At 53.9% G+C, this 12,273-nt stretch overlaps 1 protein-coding gene across 1 annotated transcript; it reads left to right on the plus strand.

Moving 5' to 3' along the window:
- The first annotated feature begins 504 nt into the window (after positions 1-504).
- Positions 505-2,179, plus strand: ID3 (inhibitor of DNA binding 3, HLH protein). Its single transcript, XM_036446759.2, has 3 exons — positions 505-898; positions 1,027-1,109; positions 1,672-2,179. The coding sequence occupies exons 1-2, from the start codon at positions 599-601 to the stop codon at positions 1,084-1,086; spliced, it is 360 nt and encodes a 119-aa protein (XP_036302652.1). The 5' UTR covers positions 505-598; the 3' UTR covers positions 1,087-1,109; positions 1,672-2,179.
- The last annotated feature ends 10,094 nt before the right edge of the window (positions 2,180-12,273 follow it).

Below are 12,273 nucleotides of genomic sequence, written 5' to 3' on the forward strand. Positions count from 1 at the left end.
TCACAAGATAATTCCTGACGCCAGTGAGTCTGGAGGTCAGACAACAGCAAATTGGGGAACAAGGCGGCACTAATTCCTTACAAGTTTCCCTTGAAAAAATCCGTTTGCTTTAAAAAGAAAGAAAGAAAAGCTGCTTTGCTGTTCAGGGATTTATGACCTCGGAAGAACTGTGGGTTCGCAGTAGTGTGGGGCTGTGGGTGGACTGGCAGGGGGGGCAGGGGAGCTCAAAGAATCTGGGGCGCTGCCAGGAAAAGGCGAATTCTTGGAGTTAATGGTTTTAAGTGATTTTTGAAATCCTTGCTGGCAAAGAGGCCCGCCTCCCCCAGTATCAGCGCTTCCTCATTCTTTGAATCCACGACTCCGCGGTATTCGGCGTCAGACCGGCCCGAAGAAAGCCTGTTTGCAATTTAACCGCGTTGTGAACGCCCAAGGGTCGGCGGGGGCGGGGCCTCTGCGGACTGTTTTTGCATAAAGGGGCGTGGCTTCCAGGCGGGCTCTATAAGTACTGGCTCCGGCGAGCGTCTGCACAGAGCAAGCTTGCTGCAGGCATTTTTCCAGCTCCTCCGACCTCGGGCACTTCCAGACCTCATTCCTCGACATGAAGGCGCTGAGCCCGGTGCGCGGCTGCTACGAAGCGGTGTGCTGCCTGTCGGAACGGAGCCTGGCCATCGCACGGGGCCGCGGCAAGGGCCCGGCAGCCGAGGAGCCGCTGAGCCTGCTGGATGACATGAACCACTGCTACTCGCGCCTGCGGGAGCTGGTCCCCGGCGTCCCGCGGGGCACCCAGCTTAGCCAGGTGGAAATCCTGCAGCGTGTCATCGACTACATCCTCGACCTGCAGGTGGTCCTGGCCGAGCCCGCCCCCGGACCCCCGGACGGCCCGCATCTTCCCATCCAGGTACGCGTGGGGCGCGCGCGGGAGCAGGGAGAGGGCTGAGGTCCAGGGCTGGGGATGCCGCTGGACCCTTCAAGCTTCCTAAGTGGCATGCTTACCAGCCTCTTACCTCTTTTTTTCTTTTCTCTCAGACAGCGGACCTCTCTCCGGAACTTGTGATCTCCAACGACAAGAGGAGCTTGTGCCACTGACCTGGCCGTCCTGGCGCCTCCAGGTGAGGATCCCCACCTTCTCGGGGGATGGAGGGGTGAGGATGGGGGCGCGGTGGTGATAGAACAGTAAGCGTTGGAGCTGGAAAACGTTTAAAGGGACTATACCCGCTCTATTTTGAGAAACCCAAGGCCAGAGAGGGGCAAGTAACTTGACCGTGGTTCCATCCAATGAATGACGGGACCGATTTTCGCCCCCGAGTGCGTTTCAACCTTAAAGCGCACGTTGCGATTGCCCTGCCCCAGCGGCCAAAGATCCAAGAAAGAAAGGACGCGCAGGTCCGACTAAATAAAATAGGCGTTCCGTTAGCCGTTTGGAGCCGTACAGGGAGCCCTCCCAGCTAGCAGTGTCAGCTCCAAGAGGGAGGGGCGGCGCAGGCTCCGCCTGTGGTCCTTTGGCGCCAACGGGGTGGGGGGAGCGCGGGCGCGGAGTTATCAGCTGGAGGTAGAGACCAAGTTTCCTCCCTGGCGCCGGCCAGTCTGCGGGCGGCCCCCGCCTCGGCGCGCTCGGCGGAAACTGACGGCTCTCTGGTCTTTTTTTTTTTTTTTTCCTCCTCCCCCACCCAGAACGCAGGTGCTGGCGCCCGTTCCGCCTGGGACCCCAGGACTTCTTGTGGCCGGAAGCCCCAGGGCATGGATGGACCCCAGCCTCTCTCTCCCTGCCTACTTCACTTCCCAAATCCCCCTGCCTCGAGGCTGGATGGACCTGGTGCCCGGGAGCGAAGGGCTGTGAACTTTTAGGTGGCCTGAAGAGCCAGAGCAAGCTCTGGGCACCGACTGGGCAACGGCACCCAGCCCCTCCCCACCCGCCCCCACGTTCTAAAGACTGTCCGGAGTGTGGAGGGGTGTGGTGGGGGGGAGAGTGGCTGCTCCAAACTGTGCCAAGGCCAGCAGTAGAGCTGGTCTTCTGGTCTCGGGAAAAAAAGGCTCTGTTGCCCTGATTATGAACTCTATAATAGAGTATATAGCTTTTTGTACCTTTTTTGCAGGAAGGTGACTTTCTGTAACCATGGGATGTATGTTATTAAACTTTTTATAAAAGTTAACATTTTGCATAATAAAAGGTTTTTAAACACTTGTGAGTATATCTCGATTGATTCCATCAGTGCTAACATTCCCGCAAGGCTGAATCTTGGGGAAATACATGTTCCTGGAGCCTGGTGAAAGCATTTATTCTCTTAAAAGAGAGATGGGAAAATTCCCAGCTAACGGTGGGGTGGAGGGGAAGTAGTATACGGGTTCAGGGCGGGAGCACCCTGCATTGAGGGTTGGTTCAGAGACTCCTGGACCTCAGGCTCCTCACTTGACAGATGAGGGAAGTCGTAAGAGGGGCTGTGACCCAGCACCAGCTCCCCCAGCAAGTTGGGAGCTCAGGATTGAACTCAGGTCTGCCGTCCCAGTGAGCTACACAGGCAGATAGATGCCTGTCGCCTTCAATCCATTATTATTCACGCCTTTCTAGCGGGGCGTTGGGGAGAGCAGCACCTCACCTGGTGCCCAGGCAGGTGGTGCTGCACAGACCCACTTCAGAGATGAGCAAACGGGCCGCTGGGTCTGGTTTCACTTCCCTCCTCCTGCGCTCCGGTTGGCTTCCTCTTGGGCTTCCCAGATTGGGAAGAGGGCTTTCTTCCCTCAAGTCCCGGGACATCCTGACCAGGGTTTCTGGTGCCTGTTGGGAAATACACCAATCGCTCCTCTACCATCAGGTAGTTGGAGACTTTGACCCTGAACTGGATAAAGAGGCCCTACAGCCTTACTCCTCCTGGCATTTCCCTCCCTAAACCACCTGCATTGGGAGCCTTCTCTGAGAGCACGCATCTTCATTTCTATTTCAGAAATGCAGAAACTGAGGTTCAATGGGTAATGGGTCGGAGCCAGATTATCACAGCCCCTTGAGAGGCAGAGATGGAATTTTAATCTTAACTACAGTGACTCACACGGTGACAGGAGCAGGGCCTGAGACTGGATATTCCACGGGGCCAGGCCTCCAACCCATGCCCCTTTGCCCCCCTACCTGGCAGCTCCCCAGGTGGGTTCCACAGGCATCTGGCCTCCCTAGATTCCCGTTTATGATATGATCTCATGTGTGTGTTGGCTCCTGGCATGAATTAGTTCAATATTTCATAACAAACAGCTCACGTCATCACCGCCCCTTTAACGCCTTAACCCTGGTGAGCTTGCAGGGGTGAGCAGGGGCATGTGGCGGGGAGGCGATCACCCCGTCTTTGCCAGCCATCCTGCCAGCCAACCAGTGGTTCTCAACCTGCTTTCTGGTCTCCTCTGGTGATCGGATGGAAGGTATGAACACTCTTCATACAACTTCGAAGAGCAATAGCTTTCCAATCCCCCAGGAAGCCCTCAGGCTTCATAGGAGGAACTCTTCAAAACAAGAGATACAAGGCCCCGGCTGGGTCTGTCGGCCTTGGATCAGTAGTTGGGTGTGCTGTCCTGGCTCTGGAGACCACACTGGAGTGCAAATATTCGCCCTGCCACATACTGGCTACATAACCGAGCCTCAGTGTTCACATCTGTATGAACTTGCTGATCTTGAGGATACGATTCAGAGGCACCTGGCCCCACATGACACCATTAATTGCCGTAGAGCCAGGCACTGGACTCAGCATTCTGTACCCCCCCCCCCCCCCCCCCCCCCCAGTATGCAGCTTCCTGCTTGCTCAGAAGGTCGGGACTGTGGAATGCTGGAAAGAGCAAGCCACTGACTTCACCTCCGCAAGCCCTCTCCTCCCTTTGCCCAGCAGCTGGTGGTTAACGCTGCCTCCCTGGACAGAGATAATGGTGGGAACCTTCTTTGAAATGCATCACACACCTACAAGGTATTATTAAGCTAATTCCAAGGAAATTGCCTGTTAGGTCTGCGGAGACCGGGCTGTTCAGGTGGCTGAGACAAAAGCTGAAACCAGCACACCAATTCATTCGTCCTTAAGAGAGGGAAAGCAATTGAGCCCTAAGGTCAGAAAACTCTCAGAAAGAGCACAGCGACTTCTGTCATAATCACCCATCCAGGGCCTAACCAGGGCCAGGCTCTCCATTTTTTTTTTTCTAATCCTTATCAAAACCCATAAAAGTATCATTATTTTCACTCTCCAGAGAAAACAGACCCAAAGAGGCTGAATAACTGGATCCAGGTCACGCGGGGAGGCTTGGTAAACCCATCTCCAGCTGGCTCCAAAGCCAGGCTCCTCACCACTGCTCCAGGCCAGCTCTTTCCTCCCACCATCCCCCTGGGCCTGGCACGGACTTGGGTCTCCAGAGGGTGCTTGCTGAACAAAAGACCTAAGACCACCCTAGGCCTCCTTTTCATTTGTAAAAGGATGATGCTACCGCCCTGGCAGGTTTGGGTTCCTAGGAAAGATAATACGCCTTGCAGCATCTATCAGGCTCTCTGAAACACCAAGTTCACTCTTCATTGCGTGTCTTAACGTACATTCTAGCATCAGCTCTGATATGCGGACATTTGGAAGAAATTTTTACTTTGTAAAAAACAAAAAACCCCAACCAGACACCCACACAAAACAAAAGAACAGACTTGGAACAGGCAAAGTAACTTGCCCGCGTCCACATAGCTCTGAAGCCTCAAGACAAGGGTTCGAACCCATGTCTGGGACACGGGACATGGTGGTGCCCACTGGAGAAGGCCATTTCTATAGCTCCTCCGAGCCGGGGCTGCGCTGGCCAACCTCCAACGATCTGTCTCCCAGGCCTCCCCATCTCTCCCAGCCACCACTCTTCCCCACTCCCCGGGCTGCACCCCAAAACCTCTTGTGGCTCCTGCCCCCCGAGATGCTGCCCAGCGTGCCCTCCGCCCGCTCCCCGCCCAGCAAGAACAGAGCCGCTCGGCGCGGAGGCTGCTGGCGGGCGGGCGGGGCGGGGCCTCGGCCACGTGGCCCCGAGCCGAGCCCGCGGCCCCGCCCCCGGCCCCGCCCCGCCCGCCCCCGGCGCGGGCCGGCCCCCCCCGCGGGCCCTGGGGGCCGCTCGCAGGTGTTCGCTGGCGCCCGGATGTCTGAGCTCTGGCTCCGCTCTGGCTCCGGCTCCCTCCGCAGCTCGCGGGCGGGGCTCCCAGCCCATCCGGAGTCTCGCGGCGCCCCCGCCGCCCTGCCAGCAGCGCGGCCTCCCGGTTCCCAGCCTCCCGGCCCGGGGGGCCCCCCACCCGGCCGAGCCGCTGACCCAGCCGCTCCCCCGCTGCCCCCAGCTGCGCCCGGCCCGCGGCGCCCCCGCCCTGTGCTTCCTGCCGCCGCAGCTCCGCGGCGCTGCCCGGCCGAGCGGCGGCCCTGGATCGCGCCCCGCTCCTTCCTTCCTCCGGCCCGGCGGCTCGCATTCCTCGGGCGCCTGCGATGTGCCCCGCACACGGCCCCTCCGACCCCCTGAGTTCGGCCGAGGCCCACGGGGGGCCTGCGGGCAGCCTCTGCCCCCCACCCCGCTCTCCCCCCTTCCCTCCCGCCTCGGTCTCCTCTCTCTGAGGCCCTGTGTCCTCATAGAGTTTAGGATTTAATTGCTATCTGATTGTTTCTCCCCTTAAGAGTCAGTGGTTGGGCGGGTCGGTTTGTGACCCAAATCAGGGGGTCATTCTGCAAGAGTGAGGGGTCAGAGTGTGGCCAGAGTTGGGGTTCAGCCTGGGAGGCGGGGTTCGGGGGTGAGTGTGGGTAGAAGTTGGCAGCAGCCAGCCTGTGGCCAGGGTTAATGGGGTGTGAGGGCTGTTAGTCTGAGCAGCAGCAGTGGCCAAGGGCAGTGAGTCAGTCTCTGGGTAGGGTCAGTGGACGGTCTGGATCAGGGCAGTAAGTCACCCTGAGACCAAGATTTGGGGGTTTCCTTGGGCACCCCAGATAAGGGAGATGGGGGGGCCCGCTGTAGCACATCCCTCCATAGTCTCCTGAGCGGGGGTGGAGCTGACCTGCCATCCGGGGACCCTCCTTTTGCTCCTCAACGCTATCCTGCTCCTGATGGTGGCCAAAGGGAGCCCAGACTGGCAGTGACACAGGAGACCTTGGGCTCTCCAGACCCAGGCCTGGAGCCACCCATATCTAACAGTTAAGCAGTGCCCTTCCTTTTCCCTTGTCATTTGTTCATAAATCTAAAGTCTGTCCGGGATGGGAGGGCCCTTAGCGGTCATCATTGTGATGGGAGAGGGGAAGGAGCCTAGTCAGGGACTCAGCAAGTTAGTCAAAGGAGGACCGAAACCCAGCCTCCCGGCTTCCCATGGCACTCTGCCGTTCTCCGCCTCCCCTGGGCAGGGGTCACTGTCCCCCTTTAGGGAGATGGGAGCGGAGGCCTCACCCACGGCTCTCACAGAGGAACTGCAGGCCCGGTGGGCACACGGCCCCTCCCGCCCCCTGAGGACCTGGGACTGTGGAGGCAGGGAATGGGGATCCCCTGGGGCACTGTCTCCTTGTCATTGCCACCCAGCCCCTCCCCCCTTCTCATTAGGGGTAAATGAAACGAGGGTGGCCGAGCATGCGTTTGGAAGCCCAGGAGGGGAGAGAACACTTTTTAAGAACTGCTGGGGAAAAGCTTAGCTGGTTTCTTATGGAAACATATGGAACTCATTATCCTAAATCGAGGTGGTCGCTGGCCAGCTGGCAGCCGGTTGGTTTGGGGCTGAGTGAGTGTTGTGTGGCAATGAGGGTACCCAAGGCGCAGCCGACGCCCCGGGTGACCCGCCCACTCGCTGACCCCGGCTCTTCCTAGAGGTCCTTTTGTGTTCAGCCTGTGCCGGCTCTAGTCTTAAAAAGGGGAGAGAGGGGGAAAGGGTGTTCAAGACTGGGATGCGGGACCTGTAAGTTATGCTAGGAGATGAAGACTTGGGGACCATCAGGACAGACCACACTCCATCCCCCTGCCCCTCCCCCACACTACATACCCTGAGTCATACCAGGGGCCCTTGGCAGGGTTTGCTGTGGGTCCAAATGTGTGAAGGGTTGATCCCAGCTTCCACTGAGGATTCATCCAGACGGACCTCCCGGGACCTAATGTTGGACCTGTATCCTATCAATTGCATTTTCCATTACAGATTTGACTCCTCATATAGAGTAAGTGGCAAGAAAGTGTCTATTGCCGAAACCGGTTTGGCTCAGCGGTAGAGTGTCGGTCGGCGGACTGAAGGTCGCAGGTTCGATTCTGGTCAGGAGCATGTATGTTGGTTGCGGGCACATCCCTGGTAGGGGGTGTGCAAGAGGCAGCTGGTCGGTGTTTCTCTCTCGACGTTTCTAGCTCTCTATCTCTCTCCCTTCCTCTCTGTAGTGTAAAAGATCATTAAAATATATTTTTTTTAAAAAAAGAGAAAGTGTCTATTGCTGAAACCGGTTTGGCTCAGTGGATAGAGCATCAGCCTGCAGACTGAAAGGTCCCAGGTTCAATTCCGGTCAAGGGCATGTACCTTGGTTGCGGGCACATCCCCAGTAGGAGGTGTGCAAGAGGGAGCTGGTCGATGTTTCTCTCTCATCGATGTTTCTAACTCTCTCTTCCTCTCTGTAAAAGATCATTAAAATATATTTTTAAAAAAAGAGAAAAAGTGTCTATTGCTGAAACGGTTTGGCTCAGTGGATAGAGCATCAGCCTGCAGACTGAAAGGTCCCAGGTTCAATTCCGATCAAGGGCATGTACCTTGGTTGCGGGCACATCCCCAGTAGGAGGTGTGCAAGAGGGAGCTGGTCGATGTTTCTCTCTCATCGATGTTTCTAACTCTCTCTTCCTCTCTGTAAAACATCAATAAAGTATATACCGGCATGCTTCTTAAAAAGTGTCTATTTAGTAACAGGGATGGGGTGGCTGCCTCCATTTCACCCCTATAGGGTCACAGATATGAAGGGACCACCACAGGTCACCCTGGAGGAAGTGTCAGAGCCCAGGTCTCCAACACAGCCTGCGTGTCCAGAGCGGTTGCTGTCGGCTGCTCACTTAACACTCGGTACAAACCACGGGTCGTACAGAGTCGGCCTGTCCCAGCCACTGCAGCCTGCCTGGAACTTTCTGTGAGTCTGAGAGCCAGAGAGGTGCCGACTGAAATTCTAGCTTTGTCCCGCGTCCGCTCTGCCACCCCAGGTAACTTATTTATGGTCAGAGCCACACATGAGTTGCAGTGGGGAGTAAATGAGGGAACAGGTAAAGCACCTGGGCCCTACTGGTTTGGCTCAGTGGATAGAGCATCAGCCTACAGACTGAAGGGTCCCAGGTTTGACTCCAGCCAAGGACACATGCCTGGGTTACGGGCTTGATCCCCAGTAGGGGGCGTGCAGGAGGCAGCCAATCAATGATTCTCATCATTGATGTTTCTATCTCGTTCCCTCTTCCTTCCTCTCAGAAATCAATATATATATATATATATATATATATATATATATATATATATATATAGCATCATTGTCAGATTCCTAATATAATTCCTTCCTTAGTGTCGTTGGCATGATCCAGTCACAGCACCTCAGGGCCTGGCCGGCATCTGTGCCCCTCAGAGCCCTCTCAGTGGCACCCAGGACAGCCTGGTGCCTTGAGAAATAGCACGAGAAGAAAGGGGTGAGGGCCATGGCCTGCACTCCCAGGCTCTGCTGCCGTGGCAAACTCTTCACCTCTCAGTCTCCCCTTCCCCCCAAGAACACTGCCTGGAATCTGCCCACAGAGAGGATTTAGTGAGGAACTCGTGTCAGGCACCTGGAAGGCTGCCCGCCTGCAGCCGGCTCTCAGTACGTCACAGCTCTTCCCATGTCACAGATGGAGAAACCGAGCGCTGGAGGGAGGAAGGGACTCCTCCAGGGCCACGTGGGAAGATTCCCTCACAGACCTGGGCATTCAGAGCCAGGTCTTCGTGCTCCCAGTCAGGCCCAGCTGCTCCTCTCTCATGATTGGGATTTGTAATTACTTCATGGCAAGTGTGTTATCAGCTGGGACAGAGCTTGAGACCCGGGAGCCTGCCCAGGCTCAGCTGAATACAGAGCCAGCTCACTCATGATGCCCCCCCCCCCATCTTGAAGAGGATGGGGGTGGGAGTGGGTGACCCAGAGGAGCGGGAGGCCAGAGATGGTGCAATCAGGGGCATGAGCAGCAGTTTTGTGATCAGACAGACCCTGTGCTCAGATCTGTCTCTGCCACGTCAGAGCTGTCTGAACAGCTTTCTGAGTTTCAGAATTTCATCTGTAAAACTAAATAGAAACTGTTTATTGAGCGGTTGTAGGAATGAAGACAACAGAGGTCGAGAACCTGGTGCAGGTGAGCTGCTAGTAATTGGTAGCCCTTAAAATTGTATCAAGAGAGCCCTGGCCGGTTTGGCTCAGTGTAAATTCAAGGATCCCAGGTTCGATTCTGGTCAAGACCATATACTTTGGTTGCAGGGGTGTGCAGGAGGCAGCTGATTGATGTTTCTCTCCCTCTCCCTTCTCTCTCTCTCGTACAATTGACATCTCAGGAAGATGTACAGATTTTTATCACAAGGCTTTGTGAGACCCGGCACTCAGCCAGCTTCTCGCACCGTCACACGTGTGCGTGTGCATGCACATACGCACAGAGGCACACGCTTTGAAGGCCGTGCTACGCTATGCTGCTTCCCAAATGGGCTGGAACAAGCCCTCTCGCCTTGGAGAAGTGCCTGCACTCTTCCTCCCACTCCTCATGCTCTGTGGAGTGAGGCAAGAAAGGCGCTCGCCTCTCAGCAGGAGCGTAGTCCTTGGCAAAATTATCGCGGGAGGAAGTCCTGGCTCCAGCTCTTCACCTGAGTGCCAGAGCCCGGGTCCCAGCCCTGACTCTGTCCCCTCCTGCCTGTGCAACCCTGGGCACAGAGTGTCCCCTCTCTGGGAAAGGCAACTGACCATGTCTACCTTTCAGCATCTTTGCGAGCATTAGAGAAACACACAGAAGTGCAAGGCACAGCCTGGCCAGCGTGGCTCAGCCATTGAGTATCGACCTATGAACCAGGAGACCCCAGTTCGATTCCCGGTCAGGGCAGATACCCGGGTTGTAGGCTCAATCCCCAGTGTGGGTGTGCAGGAGGCAGCCGATCAGCCGATCATTGATTCTCATTATTGGTGTTTCTATCTCTCTCCCTCTCTGAAATCAATAAAAAGATATTTAAAAAAAAAAAAAAAGTGCCAGGCACGTAGTCATTGCTCCGTATATGAGAGCTCTTAAAAGCCTGGCTGGTTTTGTCATTCTGTAAAAGCTATCCTTTCTAGATTCTTTAGTAAAACGGCGATGGTCTCTGTGCCTTACATAATCAATATACTCCATCGCTTTATAACACGTCTGTTACTCTAATAAAGGTGGGGGGGTTCTTCTAAAATTATATTTTATTTTATTCATAATTTGCAATGTCTGGGCAAGTCATTGGAGCCCACGTGGCCTCAGTTTCCTTATCTCTAAAATGGGAAGAATGGCTCCCTCAGGAGGTGGTTTTGAGAATTCATGAGATGGTGTGTGTAAAAGGGCTTTGTAAACTGTCAAGTTGAACAAGTGTGAGAGGTTATGTTTTTGCTCCATCCCCCTCTCCCTCTCATTAGGCTGAAGTCCTCAAAGACAGGAAGGAGTTTTATTAACCTTTGTATCCTCAGCACTGAATGGGTAGTAATAAGTTTAATGGTAATGGTGATATGGTGATAGTGATAAGAACTTTTAGTTCTTGAACACTTAACTGTGGGTGGAGCTCTGAGCTAAGTGCATTTAATGGAAAGGTGAGTGATAGACATTTAAAAATGTTTGGTTCCCTCTGCTGATTATTTAAAGGTGAAGCAGCTGTTGTTGTTGTTTTTTGTGTGTTTTTTTTTAAAAAAAATTTATATATATATATATATATATATATATATATATATATATATATATATATATATATATATTTTTTTTTTTTAATTGATTTTCCACAAAGAGGAAGGGAGAGGAATAGAGAGCTAGAAACATCGATGAGAGAGAAACATCCATCAGCTGCCTCCTGCACAGCCCCTATTGGAGGTGTGCCTGCAACCAAGGTACATGCCCTTGACCGGAATCGAACCCGGGACCCTTCAGTCCGCAGGTCGATGCTCTACTACCCACTGAGCCAAACCGGTTTGGCTGAAGCAACTGTTTTACTTTCTCTTGAGCAAGTTCTGTCTTTCATACCACAAGCAAATGGATTCCTTTTGTGTGTGTTGTTTTGGCTTATTTTTATAATTTTTGGAGACAAATTTATTTTATTCTTGGGTCTTATACATTGTCTGGCCAGTCCAGAGGAATAACAATAAGAGCAATCTTGCCGAAAGCCGTTTGGCTCAGTGGATAGAGCACTGGCCTGAAGACTGAAAGGTCCTGGGTTCCTTTCTGTATGTACAAGAGGCAGCTGATCAATGTTTCTAATTCTCTATCCCTCTCCCTTCCTCTCTCTCTCTATATAAAAAATCAATAAAATATATATTTTTTAAAAAGAGCAATCTTTAGTTTCTTTATTTTTAAAATGGGGCTAATGACCAACTTGCCTCATGGAACTGTGTTGCATAAATGACAGTAACTTTCCCTTCCTCCTCTCCCACCTATACACACCCTTCCCTCGGAGAAGATGGTGGCAACAGGGCAAGATGGTTAAACTGGGCAGCGGAGAGCTGAGCCCCTCAACCAGGTGGGGGGTCTTTCTGGAGGAATTCCCCAACTCAGAGCAAGTCCTGCCTCCTGCAGGAAATCTCCCTTACCGGCCACAGCTCCCAAGATTCAACTCCCCGATGCCACATGCCCACCGCCATCATTATGTGCTGCCCATTCCAAGTGGATACAAGTCCTGGAAGGCAGGGTTATGTGTCTGTGGTTTGATTTCTATTTTTCCAAGCATTTTCTTATATCATCTTATTTAATCTTTTTAAAAAATATATATATATATTATTGATTTTAGAGAGGAAGGGAGAGGGCAAGAGAGAGAGAAACATCAATGATGAGAGGGAATCATTGATTGGCTGCCTCCTGCACACTCCCTACTGAGGATCGAGCCCACAACCCAGGCATGTGCCCTTGGCCGGAATCGAACCTGGGACCCCTCAGTCAGCAGGCTGACGCTCTATCCACTGAGCCAAACCAACTAGGGCCTTATTTAATCTGGTATAAACCTTTCAAAGTCCCCAGGTCACAGAGGGGGCAGTGAAGGCCCAGCGAATTGAAGGCCTTGTTAAGGCCCCAGGGTGAGGGACAGAACCAGGCCTGTGACCCCAC

This window comes from Pipistrellus kuhlii, unplaced genomic scaffold (genome assembly GCF_014108245.1).
Source record: "Pipistrellus kuhlii isolate mPipKuh1 unplaced genomic scaffold, mPipKuh1.p scaffold_m20_p_2, whole genome shotgun sequence".
NCBI lineage: Eukaryota > Metazoa > Chordata > Mammalia > Chiroptera > Vespertilionidae > Pipistrellus > Pipistrellus kuhlii.

What these genes read in the sequence shown, in the direction of transcription:
- ID3 (XM_036446759.2), top strand. Translation starts at nt 599, where the DNA reads ATGAAGGCGCTGAGCCCGGTGCGCGGCTGCTACGAAGCGGTGTGCTGC. An exon ending in GCCCGCATCTTCCCATCCAG is followed by an intron (nt 899 to 1,026) that starts GTACGCGTGGGG and finishes CTTTTCTCTCAG; the next exon opens with ACAGCGGACCTCTCTCCGGA.